The following is a 20,671-nucleotide window of genomic DNA, read 5'->3' as shown; positions in this document are numbered from 1 at the left end:
TGTTCCGCCACCCTGTGTCCATGCTGGCATGGGGGGGGGGCGGGGCCAGAGACACACAGGCGTACACACGTCAGCGGCTGGGGGGGGGGGGTTCGGGGGGGTTGGTATCATTACTCAGGGTTGTTTACATTCAAAATACGTAATGAAATCTGTTTGCAATAATGAAGGAAATCAAAGTTTGGGGAATTGTAAAAGTGGTGAAGTTTGAGAAATGAGTCAAGGCCTCTGAAATAACATTTAGGGCCAGGAAACGATGTTATTATGCAGCGTTTGTGCCTGCTGGAGACGTGAAGATGAACAGCTCCGAGCCCATAAAATGTTGTTAGTGCCGTCCTGAAGTATGGCGCGTTGTAAAGGAGCGCCGATTCGTATCGAGATTATATATAAAAGTATATCTATGCACAGCGTTATTTTTTTATATGTAAGACGAGAGACGCGGAGACTCGACCCCTGATAGGCAGGATGGTAATAAATATATAAATAAGTACATTACAGAGGGAGGCGTCTGTGCCCTGATCTTATAGACTTGGATATTAAAAATGGGAATATTGCATTTAAGGGGTACGTATTTTTCTTCTTTAAAAGCGCCAGGAGCAGCCTGGTCCTTAGTAACAAATGAAAAAGTCAGAGTAAATGAAAAACAAAAATAAAGCTAATGCATTGCAGCCAGAGCATGCTGAAGGTCATTGGAGCGTTTTTGGGGGATGTCCCCCTGTCCGTGAAGGGCTCTCGTGTGCCTAGCAAGGCGGGCGAGATAGGAGTGGTGCTGCGCCTCTTACAGGCTAGTGCTGAGACCTATTGGTCGCCAAGGCAACAGGTCTTTGGGTGCACAAGGAACGCCTCTAAACTTGTCGTCCTCTGCTGTTCTCTTATTTTTGGGAGCCCTTGTCCCTGACGGTCTGAGATGGACGGAGAGTAATAGCGATGATGAACTGCTTATTAATGGGAAAGGTTGTTCGTGTGACTGATCGGTGTTGCCGCGATGATGCAGAATGCCTGGAGAGGAAGCTGAAGGTCCGGTTCCAGCCTGTCCGGTTCCAGCCTGTCCGGTTCCATCAGTTCTTGTCGGCTTGGTTTCCAGCATGAGTTGCCGCTTTTTGTTAGCTGGGCTCTCCTTGTCCTGTGCCCTGCACACCGTGCTTAAAGCCCAGGCGCTTTATCTGACGCACGGTGCTTTATGTCCTGTTCCTGTGATGCCACCATACTGTGCCTGAGAGTAACATGGTCCCACCTCGTGGCGTCCACAGGAATGCCCGCGCCATCCCCCAAGCTTATAATCACTGTGAGGTTGGAACCCACTACGTCCATGTGTGTCTGCCGGATCGCCAGCTTATTTATAGGCTGTGGTGATCTGCTCCGTGTTTCGCGCAGCGGGAAGGGGGTCCAGGTCTCTAACAGATAGCCGTGTATATTAGCTTCACCCTCCCAAACCCCCCTCCCCCCCCCCCCAAAACAGCGCCTCTCAAACCGCTGCAGCAGATGTTGTCTTTCACTCCGGTTCCACATGCCAGCTTTAAGCTCCAGTGTTTCTTCCTTTTGTTTACTAGTTTTGTGCTTCGACTCCTGAATGGTGACCATCAGGACCGCTTCACTAGATAGCCGACAGACCCATTTAAAGAAACATTTATATAACAGCACGGACTGTGGAGTGTGAGTGCGCTGGTGGGTAATTGGATTTCTCTCGGGGGAGGTTCACACCCCTGTTCCTGGGACGATAATGCCCTGCCTGTGAACGATTAGCCTGTGGTGTTAGCGGGTCAATCCTGTTCTGGAACCTTCTACAGAGGCTCATTGACATCAGCAAAGTCTCAGAATTGTACCTCATCTGTACCCCTCATATCCGCTTACACTCCATCTGTACCCCTCATTCCTGCTTGTCTCCATCTGTACCCCTCATATCCGCTTACACTCCATCTGTACCCCTCATTCCCGCTTGTGTCTTCATCTGTACCCCTCATATCCGCTTACACTCCATCTGTACCCCTCATATCCACATGTGCCCCCACCTGTACCCCTCATATCCGCTTGTGCCCCCACCTGTACCCCTCATATCCACATGTGCCCCCACCTGTACCCCTCATATCCACATGTGCCCCCACCTGTACCCCTCATATCCGCATGTGCCCCCACCTGTACCCCTCATATCCACGTGCCCCCACCTGTACCCCTCATATCCACGTGCCCCCACCTGTACCCCTCATATCCGCTTGTGCCCCCACCTGTACCCCTCATTCACCCTTGTGCCCCCACCTGTACCGCTCATTCCCTCTTGCGTCCCCATCAGTACCTCCTCATTTCCTCTTGTGCCCTCGTCTGTACCCCCTCATTCCAGCTTGCGCCTCCACCTGTACCCCCCATTCCCGCAGGGAGGTGCACAGCCCCACCACACCACCCTCCGATTTACGCTAATGCTGCTTGACGGCTGATTATCGCAGTCAAGTTATTAAAACGCCTCTGTTATTGTTATTGGTGATATTTTAATGAGGCGTTTTATGGAGTCCAGGGGGAGGGGGGGTTTGAGGAGATCCCTAGGGGGTGTGTCATTTAGCAGCAAGGAGACAATAAGCCGTGGGAGGGGCGGCAGGATGCGGCCCCTTCCAGGCAGCCAGTGGCCGGGTGCCTCATTACGGCCCATGGCTGCGCATCTTCGACACAGCAATGAAGATAAATTTCTGCTCTATGCTGCAATTTCACTCATAAAGCAGATAAATTTGTTTCTTCTTTTTTAAAACCCCACCCGTGTTTCTCACACAACACAACTGATCCCTTCCTAGTGGTGGCATGAGAGTGTCTTGGGGTTTCTCTGGGCCCCCCTCCCTGCTGAAACACAGGGACTCAGCTGGGGGCTTCAGCGGTTAAAGTCAGGAGCCATCCCCGGGGAGTGCAATTAAGGGCTTATTGATTATTAATGAATTAATGAGGGTGACTTTCTGAGCCTGAATGGCACATGTCACCCCCTCCGTTTAGGAAAAGGCAAATTTATCTGTGCATTTCATACACAGTTCTTATTCAGAGTGGGTCACAAGAACTTCATGAAATTCCGATGTAAATTCACAGTTTAGACAATTGATTAAAACCTAATTAAAAGTGAAATACGTTTTAGGATGTATAAAAGCAGTGTAAAACCAGAATTCTGCTCTGAAGCCGTCAGTGTCACTTAGTGAGTACTGCCATAGTTGCCTAATCAGAGCTCAGAGCCCTGGGCTCTCCACAATTATTGGTTAATTTTTCCAAACTAAGCCTTAATTGTTTTTTTCTTGTGTTGCAGAAGACATTTGCAATTTTCTTATTTTGGAGGAGAAAATAACCCAACGTAATTTCAGAGCCCCTTTGTGCCCTGCTCTACAGCGCCTCCTGCAGGACGGTGGGGCATGTGTTTCATGTGTAGAGTCAGACCCCCAGCCGGAGCTGTTCGGTTTTTAGTTTTTCGACAGGGGCGTCATTTTCGCAATTTGATATGTTTATCTAACTGTGTCCATTTGTCATGTCGTGCGGCGACTTTCCTGCACTGTAATGCCGCATCCTAATTCTGTTTTTCACGGCGCTGGGGGGGGGGTGGGTGGCAAAAATTCTCCTGCGGAAATACGTACAGTGTTATGTAGTCTGACGGGTGCCTGGGGGCAGTGTAAACAAATGCTAATGTAATTATGCGGGAAATGTTATAATAAACTGTAACTAAGATGATTGCTGTCTGCCCCATTTTTCAGCCTCTGTTAGTCCTGCTGGCTGCTTAGCACGGCCGGACGAACTCTTGTTGTGAACAAGTGACCCAGCATGAAATTGGGTCCCCTCTACGGCCGCCTCTCTCAAACCCATGGGTTGCCGGTTCGAGGGTTATTCTGAAGACAACTTGCTACCCAGGATTTCTGGTGGGGGTGGGGGGGGTGTGATGCGTCTGTCACCCAGCATGGTGACACTTTTACATTAAAGCAGATCATTATGTTTCCTTGGCTCCCCGGAAAAGATGACGTTTTTACAAAGTGACGAGTTTAGCGTTCGATAAATCAGATTTGCGCTGAATAATGAGCGGCGGGCTGTCAGCGGGCCCCGTGCGCCGTGTCCAGGCCGCTCCTCGGCGCCGCATTCGGATTTGATCCTATTAGCATTTAATTTCTGCGTGATCCTACACGTTCCACTCGGCTGCATTTTAACGAGTCCGCGCCCCAGAGCCACAGCGGTCTGGGCCTTTATAACTTGCCTGACAATCCTTCTTTCGTGACAATTAATACCCTCAAATCTAATAGTGGCCATATTGGAATTACGGCTAAACCTTTGGAAGTATGTCAGAAAACTGCTTAGTTCTATGGTACGGCTGTCGACGCAGTGCTCTTGAAAGCGCAGCCTTGTCACCTGTATCTTCAGCGTTGCCGATTCCTCTTGCTTTCCTGGGCTGTTAACTCCCAGCCGACATACCTTGGCTGATTGTACCCTCCCACTCTGCAGCGGGAAGGCAGCGGTAATGTCCACCATGACTGTAGTTCTCATCTGTGTGAGCTGCTCCCACTCAGTGTGGTTCATGTTCTGACCTGACTCTCAACCCCACCCCACCCCCCACCCCCCATGTGAGTAACATTCTCCAACGTATCACTCTTTTGTCCTCTTTTTCAGACCCCAGCAGAGCAAGCGAAGGCTAGACTCCAGCTAGTCCTACAGGCAGCAGGTGAGTGGCCGAGCTTGCGTGAGATCGAAGGTCACATGCTATTATTTTCTAAAGTCCTAAAGGCAGACCGAGCTCTCGCATTGTGTGAGAAGACATAGACCCCATTTCCCAGGACTTCATGAGCATCTGTGATGATGTGGCGTCAGATTCAGATGTCAGGGCTGTGGGAGCTGGAGGCCAGCGTCTCTGTGACCTGTAATTTCCCCCTAGGTTATTAACTAGGGTTTCACCTCACTCTGAACTGTCAGTCACTGATTGGCTGAAAGTCACTTCTGTTGGTGCCCATTGGATAAAACCAATTGATTGACAGCATATGGAAACTCTTAAACTATTAAAGGGGTGGTACTGCGGCAGCACAGAAAACAGTTTTTAGAGACTGTAAATTATACTTTAACCTTTTTATCTGCTTTCTCAGCTGTACATTTAACCACAGAATTTCAGGTGAGGAACTTTGCTCAAGGTTACAAAGTGTTAAACCTGGAACTTTCAGGTTGCATTTACATCACATTTACACTCATTTATTTAGCTGGTGCTTTAGTCCAAAGCAACGTAGGCGTGCGGAAAGCTAGGGGTCAGAGCGCGGGGTCAGCCAGTATCCCTGGAGCAGGTGAGGTTAAAGGTCTTGGTCAATGGTGCAATGATTACTCTGCCGGCCGTGGGGTTTGAACCCACAACCTTCCGGACACAGATCCCGAATCCGCTGAGCTGCACACCTCCCGGTCCAGAAGCGGGAGATGTCTGAGAACATGAACAGGGCCAGAGAGTTGTCCCTGCAGTCCCCCAAGATGTCGTCTCCAAACTCTCCTCCCCTCAAGTCGTGTTGGGAGCATTGCAGACTTCGGGAGGTCCGTGTAACCTTGGCAACTGCGATCGGACAGAAGCAGCCAGGGCTCTGCCTGGAATGTGACACTTAGAGAGACTTATTGCCAGGTGTGCGTAGGGCGGCTCGGTAATGCGTGCGAGCGTCTCTCCGCCCAGACAGCCTTCACACACGCCGGCCATGCCGCTGCTTGTGGTTTTAGTGTGTTCCGTAATGACCAGAAAGGGAAGGGCCGCATTCTCATATTTCATGTGAATTGTGTATATTATGTTCCACGTCTTTTGAAGTGTATAATTATGAACCAGATGTGACAGCCCAGAGCTGCGTACATCCCAGCTGTCAGACGCGTTTTTTTTTTTTCTCTCGCATGTACACGGTGGAAAATTATTGAAGGTACTGGCCGGTTATGTATCATGTCAGAGTAGCCCCTCCTGCTGGTGGTCCTGAGAGATGCCCTGTCCCATTAACACACCTTGTGGGGGGGGGGGGCGGCGAATGCGAGAGGGGTGGATCGTGGGGGGGCAGGGGGATGAGGTGGCCGGGCCGGGCCGTGCCTGCGGCCGCCATCGCTTCCAAGTTTATTTAGCGATTTCCGCCACGGCCCTTATGAGTAATCTGTGTTTACACAGTGCCGGTGCTGCGTCTCGATGGAAAGGGGAGCGGCGGCACTCGCAGCTGCGTAATTAAAACGGAAACGGCCAGCCCCGCACTCATGTCACGGGGCCTGGGGCTCTCAATGTCCCGGTAATCACCGCGGCCAACCATAAAGTACCCCTGGGTTGTTGGCCAGGATTTACGTGAGTTTGTCTGGCCGCAGACGGCCAGATGTTGCTGTGTTTCATGTAGTCGCGTCTCTGGCTTTCCTCTTTCTCAGAGTGGTCCCTAATAACGCTTTTATGGCAGGCCTGAATCGCTGGGGGCCTGTTCCTCTGGGCGAGGTCCGCCTGGGATTCCGCCTGCCTTTCCACAGTGATGACTCCTTTTTCTATTTTTTCCTCCCTTTCTCTCTCTGTGTGCCCAGGCTGTCGGTCCGCGCCGACCCTCCCCGCCTGCAGCCGCGTTCCCTCTTCCCCTCGTACACCTGCAGTGGCTGTTCTCGGGTCAGCGTTGACTTCCAGTGTTTCTCCGAGTGTGTTTGCGGGAGGTTGAGGTCAGAGTAGTTTTCGCTGACTGCCTGTCGGAAGCCGGCGTCTGGAGCTGTCCTGCTGTGGATTCACTGGATCCCAGTGTGTCTGATGCTTGAACCGAATCCCGTCTGTTATCGCTGGCAGTGGAGGTGAGGAGGGAAATTACGATGAAGAGTGTCCCAGTATGACCCAGGTCCCCCGCCCCCCCCCTCCACTTTTGGCCTGGCTGTCCCCTCTGAACAGATGTTGTTCAGCCTGTGAATGTCACTGTTGTGTCGGAGAGCAGTGCTTAAGCCCCCTTCTCTTCTGTGTGCCCCACAGTGCTTCCAGCCCCCCCCCCGTACCCGCTTTGTGGGGTCTCCTGAGACCCACAAAGCCGATCCCCTGCCCCCTTTTTCCTGGTATATGGACTCTCCCCAGTCAGTGGACAGCTGATGATGTGCGGCTCAGATCGGGCCGCCCATTGTGTCGGGTGGTAATGAGGCCCCCGGCGGGCGGGGCGGGGGGGGGTGGGCGCTTTAATGGCCGTCTGGCCTTTGTGCGAGCTGCGTTGGCTTTGTGCAAAGACACTGTAGCACTATGTTTACGGGTCACTTCCTGCCTGGCCCGTGCATGCACACGCATGCACAGTGCACATGGACACACACTTGTGCGTGGGCAGCCTACCCCGCATCCTCCTACCTCCATAACCCCCCCGTCCCCCAGTTTTAATGATGGATAAATACCCCACGACTGGGGAGTCTGGGCCAGCACAGCCCTGTGGGAATGCTGGGGGGTATCGCCGCTTCTTTAAAAATGCTGCCGGTCTGCAGTCCGCAGGGTCCGTCGCCAGGCGACTCCCGTAAACAATGTTTCTCTTTCTTTATTTAAGCTGCCTCCCCACTCCCCCCGCCTCCCCCCTTCCCCCCCCAATAATCCTCAGTGTAAATACTGTGTTTTAGCCCCCCCAAATCACTCGGGCCCCTCAAACCACTTACTCCTCTTCAGTCAGCCATTGCTTGCACACTTGCACACTCGCACACACACGCTCGCCATGTGCTCACCAAGGAGGGGGTGAGGATCTTGCCGAATAAACCTTTTCCCGACGCACCCGCCCTTGATCTGCGCTCTGCCTGAAATCGTGGTGTGTGAGCAGCCCAGAGGTTAATGGTCAGAAGACTGTGGGCATCGCTGCCGCTGCCCCAGAATTCCCAGTCCTTCAACTTGCCGCACCAGTGTCTTGTCAGAGTGCGTGCACCATTTAAATACTGCATGTGGGGACCCCCCACCCCCCAAAAAAAAAAAAAAAGCTGATCTTCGTATTTGCAAGGCACCAGGGGGTCAAGGGTCGAGCTCAGCGACCTTGTGGTTTTATTAATTCACACACAGTAGATGAACGTGCTGTGTGTCCTGAACACAGCGGGGGACTGAACACCACATGCACGGGGTGGGGGGGGGGGGGGTGGTGACATCTTCCTTAGGTGTGCCAGTGTCATCTTATTGGACTGGTCTTAGCTCTGTTAGCTGGGACAGGCCAGTAGGCCGGACTGGAAGTGGCTCCCTGATTCACTATATGTTACACAGCTGTGTGATGGGAGTGAGGCGCGTTTCCATAGCTGTAAGCCTCAGGTGTCAGTGGGAGGTTATTCTGGAAGCTCTTACTTCTGTTAGACTCCAGCCTTGCATGGGTCCTTTCTGACCCGCCTCCCCCCATGGATTTCCCTCCTGTCTGGCAGGGACGTAAATCGCATCGCATTAGAATATGTAAACATCGATACACCGAAGCATCAGACGTAAGAGGGGGCTGTTTCCTGTTCTGTCCCCCTCAATGTCTCAGTCTCGATTAATCAGGTCAGTGGTAGATAAAGACAGTTTGGGGAATAGATCGCTAAGAATGGTTGATTATTAATTAGATTTATGGGGGTTGTGTTCTTAATCAGGTGGATCCTGACTTAGTAAATTGACTTTTGTGGGGGAATGGGGGGGGCATTCGGACGATGAAAAGGGAATCGTAAGGTGCTTCTGTTTAACGTAGCTAATTGCGGGAGACTGCCTATAATTTAAGGACTGTAGCCATCGATCTGTGGGATTTATGGGTGATTACCTCACCGTTACAGTGGGGCCCGTTATCGAGGCTCACCGCATAAACGGAGGCTCCCTGAATTAGCTTTTATCAAGGGGCTCCACAGATACACTTAACCGTATTAGAGTGACATCAAGGGGCATCGAGCGAGATATCCGTCAGTGGGTATTATGGGATGGAGGAAAGAAGCACAGGGGTCCGTGGACCTTGTTAATCCCAAGATGGCTTGGGCCACGTTGTTGTATCAGGGCCGGGCTGTCATCGTGGAGACGACCCTCTCGCGTGTGTCAGTCGTTTTTCTAATGTCTGATTCCCGTTAACGATCCACTTGAATTCTGCTGCTCCTGGGCGTGATGAAGGGTGACGATGAGGGTAACAGTATGTCTTACATGTTTTAGATACTACTCTCTTTTGAACTAAGATCAGATCACATTTCAAGGCAAAATGTTGAAATGTAGAAAATTTCAACTAACAGCAGGGAGGGGTGGGGTGGCTTCGTATAGTGTTCATTGTGATCCCTGAGTCTGTCTCAGAGCGTCGGTGCCCCTGAGTCTGTCTCAGAGCGTCTGTGCCCCTGAGTCTGTGTCAGAGCGTCGGTGCCCCTGAGTCTGTGTCAGAGCGTCGATGCCCCTGAGTCTGTGTCAGAGCGCCGGTGCCCCTGAGTCTGTGTCAGAGCGCCGGTGCCCCTGAGTCTGTCTCAGAGCGCAGGTGCCCCTGAGTCTGTCTCAGAGTGTCTGTGCCCCTGAGTCTGTCTCAGAGCGTCTGTATTCCTGCTTCTCGCCGTTTCACTGCTAGGATGACAATCCACTGTAAGAGACCTGCTATGTGTCCATTTCCCTTTGCGTCATGCGAGATACAAAGCCTGCCTTCCCCTCCCTCTGTCTATCTGCTCATTTCTCCTGAGTTCCACCTGTTTTTTCCCCCCTTCCCTGTGGTTTATTTTTCCCTCATGTAAAGTTTTAACAGAATTACTCTTTAACTTTGGAGGGTCCTCGTCTACGAATGCGGCGGGCGTTCGCCACTCTGCGGTGTCGGTGGGCCGCACGGCGTCTTAGAAGTGCCCTCGTGGGGGGGGGGGGGGGGTGCGTAGAGAATTCTCCATCCTTTTCTTCCCTGGAGACTTTTTTTCAATCGGCATCTGGCGGGCTCTTGAAACGCCGCACGCCGCATCTTCCATTCCAAACGGGAAGCGTCCGGCAGCCCGCGTTTAATGCCACATGGTGCCGCCGTGCCGCTCCGCGCCGCGCACCGTTTCCATGACAGACGAAAGAGAGCATTTTAATTTGCTGTTTTCCATAATTCTGCAGCATATGGTATAAATGATTTTGATGCAAATCTATGTGCTAATTACTTGCAGATTAGTCTAAACAGACCGACCATTGAAGTTGAAATGAAAGCAAATTTGCAGTCACCTTAAATTTTTCTACCCATTTACCGTTAAGTAAACTTTGCTAAGTGATTTAATTAGCGGGGTCTGTCTGTGGCAGATCAGGGTTGTGCTGGGGGGGGGGTTCCTCGCCATCCCAGAAGCAAGATCGTCTCACCTCGGCAATGCCCTCAAACCCTGGGTTGCTCACTCTTGCTCCTCAGAGCCGCGTCTCCTTCCTCCCTGCTAATAATGTCTTAGTGGCAAACGGACGCTGCAAGTTTCAGTCATGGGAGAGTCCCTGCTGTCGTACCGTTGACCTTTATTCCATAATTAAAATACCTGACTATGCTGAATGTGGCAGTCGCTTTTGTTGCTGGTGAGCATCCACATGCTGTATCCTGCCGGGGTGAAAGGTCACGCTGTAGCCTGCCGGGGTGAAAGGTCACACCACCTAGTTAGGAAATTAACGTTAGATGTAGGGCAAGCGTTGGACAGGTGATTCGCTGTTGTCCGTAAGTCCAACAGTGTGAATACGTCTCTGCTGGTCCCTGCCGATACGTCACGTTCCTCGTCGAGCAGGTAGACCTTACATCTCATTCCCTCCTAAGTCAGCCAGCACTAATTCCCACAGATGGTTTACCAGCCAAGCCCCCTCACCCTGAATCCTGTATTTTTTACCCAGATATATATTTGATGACAGTGCTGTACTAACGTCTGTCCAGGGTGGAGTAAAGCTCCTAATTTGGACTTTTCCTTTTCCCTTTCCTTTTTTTTTTTGCTTGGTTTTTCCATGATCAAAACTCTGATTCAAACTGCCCCCCCTCACCAACACCACCACCGAGTAACTGTTGACCATTTAGTCCACTGCCTGCTGATTCCAATCAGGGGGTGAAAAAAAAAACCTCCTTAAAGTTTGTGTGAGAGAAACAGCCCACGTTTCCATAAGTCATGTTTAAACGCCCCCCTCTCGCTGTGGCCGGAATTTCAAAGCGGGTCAGTTGCCCCCTGCGGCCCTGCTTTGGGTTCTCTGTAATAAAAACCTCTTTGTTTTAGTGGCTGCGGGGACATTCATCACGGCCGTGTTTAATATGGGAAGTGGGGGTACCATCCCACGCCTAACGGCCGCGTTCGCGTGTGTTTTCTTTGTTGATCGAAATGAATGAAATTAGAATAAACAACCGGAGTCTTCTGTAATCAAGCTCTGATTAATGATGTTCGTTTTCAGCGGCGTTCCTCATTCCAGAGCACCTGATATCTCTCCCATAAACAAATTGTGTTTGTCTAAATTAAGAAATCAAATGAAGCATTGGATGGGTTTATGATTGACCTCTGCTAACTGCAAGCCCATTCATCACCGTCGTTATTGTACCGAGCCGCGTGACTAATGCTCTGCCGCCCGCTCGGCGCCCATTTATTACGCCGCTCTGATTAATGCGAACCGCGCGCCAAACAGCATTTTAATAATTTTCTGATTCCGACGCTGGGCGCTGCCGCTGCTGCCTGATGAAGTGCTCGGCGACCGCGCCGATTGAAGGGTCATTATGGGCTGTTGATTTGCATGAATTCCCCCCCTTGCCTTCGAATGGTAGGCCCCGCCCCGCTGCGTCAAAAGGGGCGTCGGCGTGCAAGTGTGCGTGTCGTGGGGGTCTGGGTGCCGTGTCGGCGAAGGGGGGAGGGATGTGTCCTGGAAGCTGCTTTTGCTCGGCTTCCTCGTTCACTCCCACCCCCCCCCATGGGGTCCCGCCCACTTTGAGCTGCCCCTGCATGCCTCGGCTTCGTGGGATCCTCCCGCACGCCTGCACACGACAAGCACCCCGGTGTTGTCATGACTATACCTGCGTCAGGGGCGACTCCGCTGTAGACGATCAGTACTGGTGGGTGTTTGCTCCGTTGGGTGGGGGGGGGGGGACCAGGATGGGGGGGGTCCTGGGAATGTGTGTGGCCAGCCAGCCGGCCTGCTTACCCGGCGGGGCACCTGGGTGGGGGGGGTCCTGGGAACACGTATGGCCAGCCAGCTGGCCTGCTTGGCAGGTGGGGCGCGCGGAAGAGGGGGGGGGGTCCCAGGAACGCATGATGCGTGTGTGAAGCTGCCTGCAGACCCCCGTTTCCCTTCATAAAGCTGTAATTCTCGCCTTAAATAATTGCGAGTAATTTTTTTAAGTGCCGAACGCAGGAATAAACTTTGCCTGCTTGATAAATATTTAGACACCTGTCTGCTCTAATATGGCGCTCCAGAGCTCTGCGCAGATGGCAAGGCCGTTTGTTGCGCCGCTGTAATGGGCTGCTAATTTCATACACATTTCTGTTCCCCGTCCTGTCCCGGCTCTGCCTCTGGCTCCGGGCCGGCCTCGTATACACACCACAAATTTCTACTGGGCCGCCCACTTAATCCTAGCCCGCTTTCCGTTTGCTTTGGACCTGACCTGTACGATTGGAAATAACACATCGGCCGGCACGGGACCCCGGTGACAGAGGCGTCAGCCATCTGTCCGCGAGATTGATCACATGATGAAACGCTATCACATGACGCCACCCAGGACTCAGGGGCCAGGCCGGGCCGGAGTGGCGGAGGGGTGAAGAGAAATAAACATTTAATTAATCCTGGGTTTTTTAGGTTGCATATTTCTGCCTAATTAGCAGCGCTGGCAGGCTCGGCCCTTGAAGATGTATGTGGCGCGGTCCATTTCAGATAAATAAATAAGAGAGGCGCGCTTTCATGTCTTAGAGAAAGAAAAGAATTTGCTGAGGGGGAATTAATGCTGGTTTAATCTCTTTTTTTCCCTCTGATATATTTGCATTTTCAGGTATTTTGCTGGTTTTTTCACGCAGAGCTACAGCGTCCCCCCAGCTCCATCTGCGTCACACATGTTGGGGGCTCTGAGAGGGTGTGCAACCGCCCCCCCCCCCATTCAGGCACTTTCTGCTGGGAGTGGTGGATATTTGCTCTGAACAGACTGCGCCCCTGTGAGTGCCACCCCTGTCACCGCTGAGGTCCTGCCTCCCAGGGGAACGTAACCCCCCCCCCCCCACACACACAGATATCTGAACCCTAAACAGAACCATTAAAAACCTGAGCAAGTGGGTTTCAAAATGCTGATAATTGGGTTTTTAAACGTCCTTTAGGCACCTGCACGTATGACCTCTCTCCTTTAGAGAGATTTTCTTTTGATAATTGAACAGTTAAATTATTTATCCTGGTGTTTTAATCCGAGGATGGGGCTGGGGGCACTGGTGGGCTGGTGGGCCGCCGTGGTAACGGCGGGCAGTGCGCCGGGTGAATCGCTGTCACGGGGTGTCATGCAGGTGGCAGCTCACAGTGATAAGGGTCACAACTGCACTGATCAGTCTTATGCATGTTGTGTCACTCGTATTTTTTGATCACTGGGGGAGAAGGAGAAAGAACCTGATGGTGGTGATAGGAGTGGGGGCATTATTTTGCCTGATGCCACCCCCTCTGCTGCTGTGTGTGTGTGTGTGTGTGTGTGAGAGTGTGTGTGTGTGTGTGTGTGTGTGTGTGTGTGTGTGTGAGTGTGTGTGTGAGTGTGGCGCGAGTCTGCAGTGTGCAGCATCATCCCTGTCCTCCATCACTATGTCATTGCTCCATTGGCCCAAAGCTCAGCTCTTTGTGTATCACCACCATCGTCCTCATCCTCATCTCTGTGGCCTGGCCCTCGGCATGGAGAATAACTCCTAAGCTGTAATCTGTCCCCCTCCCGCCTGCGGAGCCGGGATGAACATCCCCGATAAACGCACAATCCCTGCACCTTTGATCCTGCGGAATCACAGTGGCATTTCCAGTGCTCCTGTCCGCATTCGCTCTGCCTTTGCTGGGAACGCTGGCTGCGGTGGGATTAAGGTACCATTAGGGGCTCACTCTGGCCAGAGGGGGATGGTTGAAATGTGTGGGCATGTGTGCATGCGTGCGTGCGTGCGTGTGTGTGTGTGTGTGTGTATGTGTGTATGTGTGTGTGTGTGTATATATATATATATATATATATAAAAATGTGTAATCTATCCCCCCCGCTCTCTTCGCGAATGGCCGTCAAAACTCTGTTATCTCTCTTCTGCAGCCCTTCGCTGGTTTGGGCCGGGCCCGGTATTACACTAACCCCTCCCGTTACAGATAGGCCGATAGCACCGGTGCCCAAACCCCCCTCGATCTACCGCAGTTTCCCCGCAGCGCCCCCTGCTGTGAGCCCTGGGTGGAACCCCCCCTCCCCCATTAAGCTTTGCCGGGGTCAGGTCAGCGTTTGCTGGTGCTGGAGGTCAGCAGATCCCCTCCTGTTCACTCCCCACACACCTGTCAACTCGGCCCGGATCTCAGGTGCTGCTGGGACACTCGGGGCTCCCGCCTCTGCTCTGGGGCCTCCTCATTATCCGTTTCGGAGCCCCCAGCCACTGGCCTAGGGGTCTCTGGGGGAGCCAGTGGCAGACTGAGGGGGTCTCTGGATACCAATCCCAGGCCTCCCCCCCCCCCCCCCAATCGGGCCAGCCTACAACAGGTCGCAGCAAACCCGGAGGGGGGGTCGAATGGGAATATGTTTAAAATAGTGTCTGTGTGTCTGGGTGGGTTTGTATTCATCACACTGTGGGGGTCGAATGTCCCCACAATCTGGTAAAACCTGTTCAGCTTGTGGGGACAAAATCAATCAATAAAACTAAAAATAAAAGTAATACTAAAAGTATTGTATTTTGTTAAGATAGTTATGGTTGAGGTTAGGGCTGGGTAGGGGTTAAGGGTGTCATAGTTAGGATGTTGTCCATGGAAATGAATGTGTATGCCTGTGTCTGCGTGCGCGCGTGTGTCCGTCGGTCCGTCCGTCCATGCGTCCGTCCGTGAGTTCGTCCGTGCGTCCGTCCGTGTGTCCCAGCACACCTCTGGCCAGATTTGGGCCATTAGATAGCCAGTCGAGATTAGACACGATAAGATTAGATGAACTTTGTTGATCACTAGGGGAAGATCTTGCACATCCAGCAGGAAGGAACATCAGGTGCACACAGATAAGCCGGTAAAGCAAAACAAAGTGCAGAGACGGTGCTAGTATTTGTTATTGTGTGTGAGCTCAGTGTTCGTGGTGACCAGCCGAGCACGTGGGGGGGCTCGCGCTCCGGACGGGCTCACGCTGGCCTGCACTTAATGATCACCGTGGGCCCTGTTCACATAAAAGTTTGGCTTGTGTTCTGCTATCACCCTGCCCCCACTTACGTGCCCGTGTTTCACTAAGAGTTCAAAGCGCTGGGGCTGTAATCACTTTGCCGGAGCAGCGATTGGTGACCCCGGTTTGGTGTTTTAAGGTTTAGGTTGCTGCACATGCACCTTTGAAGTCAAGAGAGAAGCTCACGGCTACGCTCACCTCCCTCGAGATTAGAACTTTCAGAGAAAGCCCTCTTCAAGCGCGCAGTTTTTACATTTTATTTCATTTATTTATTGGATTTTTCTGTTTTCTTTTAAGCCGCGCTGAGTGGTGGTGTCGGAGGGGCCGGAGCCTGCAACGCCAGGCTGCCCTCCACATCCGTCCCACTTTTCCCTTTGAGTCCGGCTGGTTGCCGTGGTGCAGAACGGCGTAATCGATGTTGCCGTTCTCGGGGCGTTGGGGGGAGTGCGCACGGCCTGCTGGGTAACAGCCACCCTGAGCCTCCGCAGTGCTCAGGATAGTTTTGGGGGGGGGGGGGGGGAGCCGGGGGAGCGTTCTGCGGGAAATGAAGTATGAGCCGTATGGATAATTAACTGCTAATTGGACCTGTTGATCCAGGAGCGGCCGACAGTCTGCGAGGGATGGTCCAAACGCTCCAGGCGAGTCGAGAGAAGATTCTGGATCCTCTCTGGAAAATTTAGGATGAGAGGGGCGGTACCTGCGTTTGGACACAGAGGTGCCCTGAGCCCATGGGTCTCACCGCTGCTACCTTCTTCAGCGGGGGCATGGGGGCAGCCCCACACGGGTTCTGATTGGCCGTCCTGATCCCTAGCATGGCACGGCGAGTGCGAATGAGTCTGGGCCTGTGTATAAGGCGTAAGCGCGGTGACCCTGAGCCGCAGACACGCATCAGCGCCTCTCCGTCACCTGGGGGGGGGGATACTGTGTGTACTTTTTTTACATTTAAACTGGCAGGATCATTCACCTAATGATGTATTAAAAAGCACATTGTTGGAAAGAGTGACCAGTTGCAGCTTTGTCATCACAGAGGTGTCTAGTCGCCCATCTGCCCACGCGAGGTGTTCCGCGGTAAAGCGAGGGGGTCCTGGGGAGGGGGTCCTTTCCTTTTCCTTTCAGTCGGGGGTTTAGGGGATCGATGGCCAAATTCTGTTGGTTGCGTTAGTGCATTATTTTTAATTAACGTGCTGAAAAGCCTTGCTCAGAGCACAGCACCTGCCTTTCTGGGGGGGGGGCAGTGCGGGGGGCCCATGTCGACAATAGTGGGACCGTGTGTGCTGGTGCTTGTGTGTCCACAAGGGCTAATCCCCTCCCAGCTCAGCCTTCTGACAGCTACCTAAGCCACTTCATTGACTTTGATCCAGTTTGCCGGCCAGGGGGGAGCAAGCTGGGGCTGGGGGGTTGGGTCGCAGTTTAGTTCCCCATAATGCTGTTGATCAATGATTTCCTTTCAGCAATGATGTAATTAATGAGTTTTAAGCCAGTTTAGTACCTCTCTTGGTTTTTTGGGGGTCTGGAAATTATTATTCAAGAGGTTTAAGGGGGGTAGGGGGTCGATACGAGATGGGGGCTGCAGAGAGCACAGGGCGATAGGGCCCCAGGGTGTGTGTGTGTGTGTGTGTGTGTGTGTGTGTGTGTATAGCCCTAAATCCCTAAAAACACTGAGCATCAGGATAGAGATGAGAGATTGGGGAGCTAGCTATCAAGAAATAGTAATACTTTTCAGAAACAACAGTGGCAAGGACAGGTGGCTTACAGGAGGATGGAAGGATGGATGGAAGAAGGTGGATATTTCACAGGAAAATGTGCAATATATGGAGGGGTGTCAGCTTCCTTTTGGCACAGACGGCCATGCCAATGCCCCCATCCCCCTAAGGTCTCTGTCTGAGTCTCTGTCTGTTTATCTGTGTCTGTCTCTGTTTCTCTGTGTATCTTTGTCTGTCTGTATCTGTCTATGTGTCTGTTTGTCCTGCTGCTTGAGGTCTTGGGTTTGACAGCAGCTTAATGCCCCGACTTGTGGATCAGCTGATGCCCCGAGCTCTCTGGGTCCTCTATGGGTCCTCTCTGGGTCCTCTCTGGGTCACCACCACCTGCAGCCGATCTTGGCTCCTCCCTCTTCCCTGCAAATCGCACACTTTCCGTGTGCTTTTAATTAAAGGAATTCGACAAATTAAGTCGAGTTTATTTACTCATTGCTTTCCTGAAAGCCGCATTTGCATAACAAATAACACTTTGATTTCTGATGTTTTTCATTTAGCCAAACATTTAATGGTGTTTTTGGGAAGTGGGCTCTGTTTGCGTGGCTTTATCTTATCAGTGGTGCATTTGAATATGCATGTGCTGTGATCCCCGGGATGCTGTTGGAGATCGGCGTTTCCTCCCACATACAGTCAATGCAAATACTGTGTCCTCCTTGTACAGCACGCAACTTGGGTGTCCCTAGGTGTATGTGTGTGTGTGCGTGTATGTAAGCAACTTGCCTTTCTTGTGTGGACATATTTTGAGAGCTGTTTTGCAGTTCAGAGCTAAAAGTTACAAAACTTTTTATTTTCCGGTTTAATTATTCTAAAATGTTTGGCTTAATTGCAACAAAAATGCGGGAGATGTTTAAATGATGTAAACAGACCTGTTAGGGTGTCTCTGTGGAACAATATTGGACTGCATGGCTGGAACCCCCCCCCACCCCCCAACCCCCCCACATTTGTATTTGTATCTTTGTGGGGGCCGTCCATTCATTTCTATGTCAGACAGCAATGACACCCTTAACCATAAGTAACCAAACAAAATACAAGACAAGTTTTTTGCTTGCATTCACAGAATTATAGAAAGTTAAGTTTCCCCTTGTGGGGACCGAAAAAATAGTCCCCACAACATCAAGAACGCAGGTTTTTATCACAAAGTGGGGATATTTGGTCCCCACAATATAATCTGAACATGACACACACACACACACACCCCCAGGCCAATGTGTGCTTAGCGATCACATGCCACATTTCCGCGGCGCCCCAGTCACCCCAAAACCCCCTTTGTGTCTAATAGGGGGGTTCCGAGAGTCCAAATTAATGGGGGCAGGCGTCGGACTGGCTCCGGCCTGAGATAAGTGTGCTCTATGTAGTCAGTGAGGTGGCCCCCGGCTGGCGGTAATTACAGCCAAGGCTACTTGGAGCTGCTCCTACCTGCTGCCTGTAATTTTCTGGAGGGGGGGTTTGCGCTGACCACCTGGCTAACGCCCCTGCTGCGACACATGTGGGGTCACTAGGCAGAACGTGTCACTTACTGCCAGGGCTCCCAGGTGACACCCCCGGCACGTGTGGGGTGCCTGAATGTGTGTGTGTGTGTGTGGGGGGGGGGAGGGGGGGGAGGGGGGGGAGTCCCAAACACCATCGACAATATGAATAAATAATTGCATGTATAAATTACCATAAATAATCTCCCCTCCCTGCTTTGATCAGGGAGGGGAACATTCATCCTGACGTCCCCCTATACTTTCATGGGAGATTGACCCCCCCCCTCCATGTCTTTTCTCTTGGTCTGACCCCTCGAAGTGTGTCCTGCTCTGACGTGGATTCTCTGCCATCTCTGTCTTATTTCTAACTGCCGCTTAATCTGGATTAACAGTATGGGGGTGCTGAATGCTGAGCCCGTGTGTAAACAAGCCCCAAGACAGGGCTCCTGGGGGGGGGAGCGATTGGTGGGGGGGTTCAATTGTGGCAAATAAAAATAAGCTGAGCTTTGGATGTGCTGCGAGGTCAGGATGAATGACACCACGATGCGGGCATGGTGCGGGCACGATGCGGGTACGATGCGGGCAGAGCGGCGTGTGGGACCGGTGGGTGTCGGCACACGGCGAGAACGAAATGGGACCAGTTTGAAGCACGGAGCCAATTCTGTTGCCTGGAAGGACACCCCAGGGCTTTGTGGACAGCAGAAGGGCAGGGTCTGTGCTGGTCCGCATGCAGGTCAGAGCAGACATGGCCAGCAGATGGCAGAGCAGTTAAGGGTCCTCATATGTGACCCACGGAGGAGGTAACATTCGCAGGGATTGCTGAGGGCCCTTGGATCGTGGCCCCATGACACAGTGGTTGAATCTCCGAGTGACACTGATGGTCCCAAGTGCTTCCTTTTGCTACAAAAACAGGCAGATGACATGCTGGTGGTTCCACTCCACAATGCTGCTCTGACCTATAGTACTGTTTGTAAGGACAGGGGTCAAAGGTCACAGTTGCATCATATCTGTCTCAGTATAAGCGTGCAGTGTATTAGTGGAATTAATCCCCCTCCATCAAATATTTTGTCACCTGGCCTGGTGTAGTTTCTGGTGGTCTGTGCCAGTGATGGGGAGGGGGTGGGGGGGATCCAGGGCTGACATGTCACTTCCTGAATATCGGCCCATGTCACAGAGAGGTGGGTCACTGAGAGGTCACGGGGGGTGGGGGTTGGGGGGTCATGAAACATGAGAGAACTCCTGTGATCTTGCTCTCCTCTATCCCTGGGATCGGCCCAGTGTGGGCCTAGCCATATGCTGTAGGTATCAGCAGGACAGCCAATGATCTAATGCCCTCAGTACTTCCAGGATCACTGAGGGACAGCTCTGACGCTGTGGGTGGGGGGAGCGGCAGAGAGTGCATCTAGCATATTATTACTTCGGCGATAGAGTTGGGGGGTCGAATTCACCTGGCGGTGATCTCAGTGCCGTGACAAGCGGGTGCAAGCCCAAAGCACCTGTTTGATCTCTCGTTTAGGGTGGGAGGTCGGTAGCCCTCCTCTTCCTCACCCTCCTCACTATGGTGATTCGTTCCTTCTTTTGTACTTCATGGAAAGCCAGCCCATCCCCCCCCCCCCCCCAAAACAGACTCACCTCCTGCCTCTTCCATCCAAGCGTAAAGGACGGCACCTTAACTTGGCCTTAATTTTTTCCCTGGCATGTTAATTTTAAAGTCAAAGGGGCAGCTCTTTTCATCAGGGCCCGGACCGGCGCCGGAGCGAGCGGCACGCCGCAGATGTTCATGAATAATGTCCGTCTCCAAACCCCTGGCACAGGGTCCCGGCAGCGGGGCAGATGAATTACACGTAGGAGGGATCTGACAGACTGCACCACGCTTTGTGATCATTCCAAAGTTCTAATAATCCCTCTCACCTTCCCCGTCTCGCCGTAATGAAAGAGAATAGGCGATTGCGCCTTGGGCTATGTTCCTCTCTTAATGACTTCTCCAAAGGCTCCGCGGCCGAGCAGAAATTAACTTTGAATGAGTGGTGAATTGGCCCTGACAGCGAGATGGACCGTGACACAGATTCTGTGGAAAAACAGACGTACTGCTAATTGATTATCAATATTTTAAGTAAAGTGATGAAAATAAGCATTAAGTGATGGGAGAGGAGAGAAGGGGCTCCTGTCCGCCATGGCGGGGGCCTCACGCCTCTGTTTTTTTATCCCTTACCCCCCCCCCCCCAGCTCCTTGTGTCCCACTCTACCTTGCATC

At 52.2% G+C, this 20,671-nt stretch overlaps 1 protein-coding gene across 1 annotated transcript in view; it reads left to right on the top strand.

Annotated features, from left to right (window-relative positions):
• rsrc1 (arginine/serine-rich coiled-coil 1) overlaps window positions 1–20,671 on the top strand; it is an 87,181-nt gene that overhangs the window by 41,240 nt on the left and 25,270 nt on the right. Inside the window, exon 6 of the mRNA XM_023818162.2 lies at window positions 4,609–4,660. Within this exon, the coding sequence (XP_023673930.2) occupies window positions 4,609–4,660 (52 nt within the window). The remainder of the gene's footprint in view (window positions 1–4,608; window positions 4,661–20,671) is intronic.

The sequence above is a fragment of the Paramormyrops kingsleyae genome, chromosome 17 (assembly GCF_048594095.1).
Source record: "Paramormyrops kingsleyae isolate MSU_618 chromosome 17, PKINGS_0.4, whole genome shotgun sequence".
Taxonomy (NCBI): domain Eukaryota; kingdom Metazoa; phylum Chordata; class Actinopteri; order Osteoglossiformes; family Mormyridae; genus Paramormyrops; species Paramormyrops kingsleyae.
Note: the sequence above shows the minus strand (reverse complement) of the source record. Positions and strands in the feature narration are given on the sequence as shown.